Below are 6,815 nucleotides of genomic sequence, written 5' to 3' on the forward strand. Positions count from 1 at the left end.
CACATTCAGTCTTTCCTTCGTTTGACTAACAATATAGTGACAATACAGAAATATACATTCAAACAAACATGGGTTCCATAACTCCTCTGGTAAGTACAATTTTTCTCATTATATTTTATATACTTACTTACTCTTTGAAATACAGTAATTTCATATTCGAACGTGAATTTCCTATACTTTTTATAATTTTTATTCTCTACACACCATACTTTTAAAAATATTGCCATATACATGTATCGTATACGCATGTCGCCGTTCTTTTTCTATGACTATACCGTAGTATATGAGGTACATACATTGAAGGAAATTTTTTACGAGTTAAATCGCACTTTTAAGTGAATATACCGCGCCGCAACTTGTACATCCGATGGCGGTACCTTGTATATAAAAACAGTGTGTTCGTAATATATATTATATAGGTACATGTAAACGCCGTTTGGGTTTTTATTACAATTCCAATAAATTTTTATTAGTCTGCGACCGTAAAAACCCGCTCCCGTATTCTCCCGACGACGACCCACAGCGTGGACGGCGTTCCGTGTAAACAACCAAGTTTTTTGCTCTTATTTTTTTCCGTTCAGCGTCCCATAAAAACCTCCTAGGGTGAACGACGTATAAACTCAGTATAAGGGACGCGCCGCTTCGTTACGGATCGTAAAGTACTGGCGGTCTACGTCGCGATCGTAAAAAGAAAAGAAAAGAGAAAAAACCGTGCGCACACACACACACACCGATAACACGTGTATACGTGATATACGTGTGGCAGAGAAAAAGTACAAAACTAGTCGTAAAGTTTTATGAAACATAAGTAGAGTTGGCTTTTTAATGTTTTTCAAATAATTTGTTCGAGGTTTTACGGCTTTTCGGCAGTGGATTTTTATTGCTGCAGCTAACTTCCCCGAACAACCACCTCACGCAAAACCACCACCACCACCGCCACTTGGTGATTCGCGTATACGTTCTTTAACCGCTACCGACAAACCACACACACACATATTACCCGGAAACGACTGCAAGATGACACGTATATTTAATATATCTAATAAAAATACACCGTTTAAAAATGTTTTACAGATAACTATCGCGTGTTTGGTCGGCTTGACGTCTTTTGGTGCGGCCAAATTGAGCGATAACGAAGTAGCAGAAGGGTAAGATTCGTCGATTGCGGTACACTATTTATATATTATAATGTTGTTAACCGCACACGCATTCGTGTATGCCGTACAACATATTATACGTGTTTAACCGTCACATAGTGTTATATTAATTGTACCACGCTCGTCGTGTGTATAGGTAATAATAATAAGTTTAATTTTTTTCGTCTGTGTAATATTATATATAGAGTCATAAAGCACACGCATTACCATACCGGTGACGTGGAACACGCGCACAAACATGACGGTGAGGCACATCACGAGCACCACCACAAGGGAAGCGCCGAGCACGCCCATCACCATGGCGGAGAATTCGGTCACGGACATCAACACGGTGGCGAATTCGGACACGGGCATCAACATCACGGTAGCGCAGATCACAAGCACCACCACGGTGGTGAGTTCGGTCACGGACACAAGCATCACGGAAGCGCGGAACATAAACATCACCACGGTGGCGAGTTCGGACACGGACACCACCACGGCGGCAAATTCGGCCACGGACACGAACACCACGGAAGCGCTGCACACAAGCATCAACATCACGGCAGCGCCGCGCACAAGCACCACCATGGCGGAGAATTCGGACACGGACACGAACACCACGGAAGCGCCGAACACAAGCACCATCATGGCGGAGACTTCGGACACGGACACCACCACGGTGGCGAGTTCGGACACGGGCATCAACACCACGGTAGCGCAGATCACAAACATCACCACGGCGGAGAATTCGGACACGGACACCACCATGGTGGCAAATTCGGACACGGACACGAGCACCACGGAAGCGCCGCGCACAAACATCATCACGGAGGAGAGTTCGGTCATGGACACGAACACCACGGAAGCGCCGCACACAAACATCACCACGGCGGTGACTTCGGACACGGCCACCATCACGGCGGCAAATTCGGCCACGGACACGAACACCACGGAAGCGCTGCACACAAGCATCAACACCACGGAAGCGCTGCACACAAACACCATCACGGCGGTGAATTCGGACACGGACACGAACACCACGGAAGCGCCGAGCATGCTCATCACCACGGAGGCGAATTCGGACATGGACACCACCACGGCGGCAAGTTCGGTCACGGGCATCAACACCACGGTAGCGCAGATCACAAGCACCATCATGGAGGCAAGTTCGGACACGGACACAAGCACGGTGGTAGCGCCGAACACGCTCACCAACACCACGGCAAGGCTGCTCACGGCCATCACCACGCTGGTCACTCCAAACATCACCACAAGCACACCGTCTAATATCACGTCACTCACCCCCCCGACGGCCGCAATCACTAGTTGCACCATATCGTCGTATTAACGACTCCGCAAGGACGAAAGTGACGAAGTCGGCACTCGTCTTTAACCCCTGCCCCCATCATCCAACCCGCTGCATTTGGTATTGACGTTATGAATATGGTAAAGGTTAACGGGTTCTTCGATTACTTGTTTCCAAAATGGCCTATCTCCGTCTCATCTTATCTTATATTTCCAATCTCACTTTAACTCTCTTTCACTGATATCCCTTTCACTTATATATATTCGTCTCCCTATTTCGTCGGCGGCGTCGGATGTTTCCGCTGTTGTCTATTATTACTACTATCTCCGCCGTCAGTGTTGCTGTTGATGTTACTGCAAGTACCTTCTATACACTAATTTCGGTATTCCTAAATACAGAAATGTATGAACTGTCGTTACTACTTGTATAACTTATATATTTGTTCTGTGATAATTTTAAGTGCTCATTTTTAATGATTTATTGTTATTGCTACTTACCGTTGTAATTGGGTCTTTTTATACGTATATATTAGTACTATTCTATAATAATATGTTATTTCAGTTTAGGATAGACTAATCAAAATTGGCGGTGTAGCTTCCGGTTTCTTACTGTTATATTATATAAGCATTGTATTTTATCGTATAGGTATCTACATATTTACGTATACAATATTGTAATGTTTTATTATTGTTACCAATGTCAAGTTGTTTTGTTATATTAAAATGTTATTATTGGTTATATGAATTGTTGTTGTTCTTGTCAACTGCTGTGAATCTCGGATCGCGCTCGGTCGATACATTAACTCGTCTACTATAATACTAAATCCATCTCTCTATCAATACGTCTATATTATACTGTAGCAACGTCATAATAATAATATATAATAAATAATAACATTATATTATATTGTAATGCATGCCCAATTATAGCGCCTTTATCACGTGACGGTGATAAAAAAAACAATGTATAATATATAACATATATACGTGTAAAAACGTATTTATCCGTATCATTGTACATAAACACTCGCGCATTTCACCGAAGTCATTATAATAATACTATATAATATAATATGTATTTGTAAACCACCACAGTAAGTCATAAAAACATAGCTTTATGTAACTGCAGTGGCTGGTACCTATATATATATAACGCCTGAAAGACTAAATAGTGTTTATCTTTCCACGTACAACATGAATACTCCGTCGATATAATATGACACTACAACGCTGCATTAACCCAATGATAACACGATGTGGGGTTATTGGACCGTTTAGCCTTATATTGCTGCACAAAATTGTCGTCCGTAATTCCCGTGTCGAATAATGATTTTCCACGTTTTTTCCTTCAGACTCCCTAGTGTGTTGCACGCACGTAACCCGCCCAATTGTATCTTATGAAATCCAACATAATAATATAATATACTATTATATCTAAACATGCGCGCCTCACGCTCAGGTGTACCTATCGTTCACATTTAGATCACATAATAATAAAACGACTAATGTAGATTTGTTTTTTTTCTTGTGATTTACAGGGCCCACCACAGCCGGGTCAGCCGTTCAAGTTTACTATTGGCGAATCATGTGACCGGATCAAGGAAGAGTTCAATTTCCTGCAAGCTCAGTACCACACGTAAGTGTTATGATATAAGTTCCACTTTTGTACAGATCTACATTACAATATACAACAAGGACAATATTCTTTACAGTACAAAACATTTATAATATCTAGGAAATGTTTTAAAAGACAATTTCAATTTACATTCACGTATATAATATTAGGTACCTATATCTGCCCCTGACAAAAATCTCGTATATTGGATATACCTGTTTCCTATGTTGTTTCGTGTAGGCATATAATAATATAATGTCATTATTGTTCGGATATTAATTATGGTGGTGAGGGGGGGGGTGGGGATGACCGATATTCGGTATACAATGTATATTTTCATCGGCGTACCCACGACGTATATACCTACGGATAATCGAGTTCCACACGTATATGTATCACGTACGGTTTGGTTTTCAGCCTGAAAATGGAATGCGAAAAATTGGCCAGCGAGAAAATCGAAATACAAAGGCATTACGTAATGGTGAGTGAGCGTGAAGGTCCCAGACAATTAATTATGTAGCATGAACAACCGCTGTACGCAATGCTTAAGAGCCATTGATATTGTCGTCGGCATTAACAACTACAACAACCACCCCTTAATGCCTGTGAAGTCCCTCGAAATATTCTTGTTATCAAGGCGTCATAGGCACACACCAATTAAATAATGACATATAATACAATTCATATTTTTGCCTTTCGTTTTTTTCAAATATTTGTTCATATCATCCTTATTCGTATACGGGTTGATCTGTTCGAAAAGCAACATTCATTTTCCAAGTTGATTTTTGTGATTTTGAAAAATAAAATTTTACGTTTGAAATAGGCCTTAACTAGAAAAATTTTTTTTGTCATAGTAGTTTCTTAGGTTTTATTTTAAAAAAATACATAAATCGGAGCAGGATACTATGTTCATAAATATCGAAAATAATGTGTAGTCTTTTATTAAAAATGTTGTGGTCAACTTTTAGCTTAAACAAATAACTAACTATTTTTTCTTTATTTATTATTCACACCTCAAATTTTTTTTTGGAAAGTATATTATAATATCCTGTTTCTGATTATGAAATTAAAAATATAGATTATTCCTAAAAACCTAAAATATAACACAATCATAAAAAATGGATTGTTTATAAAAATATAATGTCATAAATAGGTATAGTTACCTTGAACTTCTTATATAAATACTTATAAATTGTTTTGAAAGCCATTTAAATATATCGACTTGTATTTATATTAGTTATTATTGATTACTTTATTAGGTATTTGGGCGGTGATATGTTGTATTATTTTGGTTATACATATTAAAAAGTTTAATATTCGTTTTGATCAATAGTAATGATAATATAGGTAGTGATAATAATACCTAGTCTGTATAACACATTAATAAAAACGATTAGTACATAATAATTAAAATATTAAAAACGCCGTACTCTATGTACTAATACGTAATGCACTATGACGATACTATAAACAAAAAAATAATACTTATGTTATATGTGTGTGGTGTTTTGCGATGAGTATTATATTTTTTAAAATACATAATAATTAATATAGTTAATATAATACGAATCACTGCAGCGGTGCAACGAGGTATTTTTGTGACTATATACATAAAGAGTGCAGGCGAGAAAAGTATATAATATACAGAGAAAAAGAAACGTTTTTGGACGATGAATTCGATATTTAAATCCGAACATCCCTTATATTTGTTTTGTCTGTATTGTTTAATTTTTTGTTTTGTTTAATGTTTTTTTTTTACATTATACTAACATTGCTTGTTTATTTTTTGGGTTTGTTTTTGTTTGTCCCTCAAAACAGTACCAAAATGGAAGTTGAAAAAATCGTCCAAGAAAAAACTGAAATGCAAAGGCATTATGTGATGGTGAGTACAGATCACTATAAATAGTGTTCACCAAATGCTTATATTATTACGTAGCTTTCAGCCATTGCTTTTGCATGCGTAATTTTGTCATCGTTGTTGTTGCACGAAAACACGATTTTTTTATTACCTATACAAAAATATTATTGTACCCGGCGATGCTTGTATATTTAAAATAAAAACATTGTTTTAAGTAGACGGAATAACGCATTTGTCCACTCGATACACCGATAAGTTCACGTTATGATTACCCAAAGTGAGCTGAACTTTTCTTTGCGTAATCGAAAACTTATTTTCATTTCAAGTATATTTAACATATTATTAGCTTTGACGAGCAGTGTGTTTATTATTTATGTATCCCAAATGTTTTCTTCCTGAACAAATAGTTCAACGACTTCTAAGAGTTCGAGTAGGTAGTTTAAATGTTTAATTAAGATAATATTATGTTAAACGCTGCACATTTCTCCTCTGTATAAAATAATATAATAAATAATACGCTCTGAATTTATAAGACTTCGAGCATATTATATAATATATAGGTATGCATTGGTATACATACTTTATTTGGACGACTAAAATTCAATTATTTGGATTTTTTTTATTTACGTTTCATTGCTTCCCTCTAATGGAATATGCATCTCGAAATGTTCTTAACGATTTCTATTAATCTCTTATAAAAATTCGTGTTTACACATCATTATTATTTTATTAATAAAAAAACAATTCTTGTCATTGTAACGCTATTGTCTTTCGATTGGCTTAACGGTATTTCGAGAGCCTATGAAACGTCATTGATTGTTGATACAAATGTCGTCGAGTGTATCTGCAGTATTCTAATCAATTGTTTTTTGTTTATTTACAGTACTACGAGATGTCC

The 6,815-nt window shown here is 37.1% G+C and overlaps 1 protein-coding gene across 1 annotated transcript; it reads left to right on the forward strand.

The window, feature by feature from the left end:
* On the forward strand, nt 1-3,324 carry LOC100570846 (histidine-rich glycoprotein). Its single transcript, XM_003242422.4, has 3 exons — nt 1-89; nt 1,075-1,148; nt 1,343-3,324. The coding sequence occupies exons 1-3, from the start codon at nt 69-71 to the stop codon at nt 2,424-2,426; spliced, it is 1,179 nt and encodes a 392-aa protein (XP_003242470.1). The 5' UTR covers nt 1-68; the 3' UTR covers nt 2,427-3,324.
* Nucleotides 3,325-6,815: the final 3,491 nt, after the last annotated feature.

The sequence above is a fragment of the Acyrthosiphon pisum genome, chromosome A1 (assembly GCF_005508785.2).
Source record: "Acyrthosiphon pisum isolate AL4f chromosome A1, pea_aphid_22Mar2018_4r6ur, whole genome shotgun sequence".
Taxonomy (NCBI): Eukaryota; Metazoa; Arthropoda; class Insecta; order Hemiptera; family Aphididae; genus Acyrthosiphon; species Acyrthosiphon pisum.

Excerpts from the sequence above, each read along its gene's own strand:
- LOC100570846 (XM_003242422.4), top strand. The coding sequence starts at position 69 with ATGGGTTCCATAACTCCTCTG. Across the intron at positions 90-1,074 it reads TGGGTTCCATAACTCCTCTG|ATAACTATCGCGTGTTTGGT; the intron begins GTAAGTACAATT and ends AATGTTTTACAG. Across the intron at positions 1,149-1,342 it reads GATAACGAAGTAGCAGAAGG|AGTCATAAAGCACACGCATT; the intron begins GTAAGATTCGTC and ends TATTATATATAG.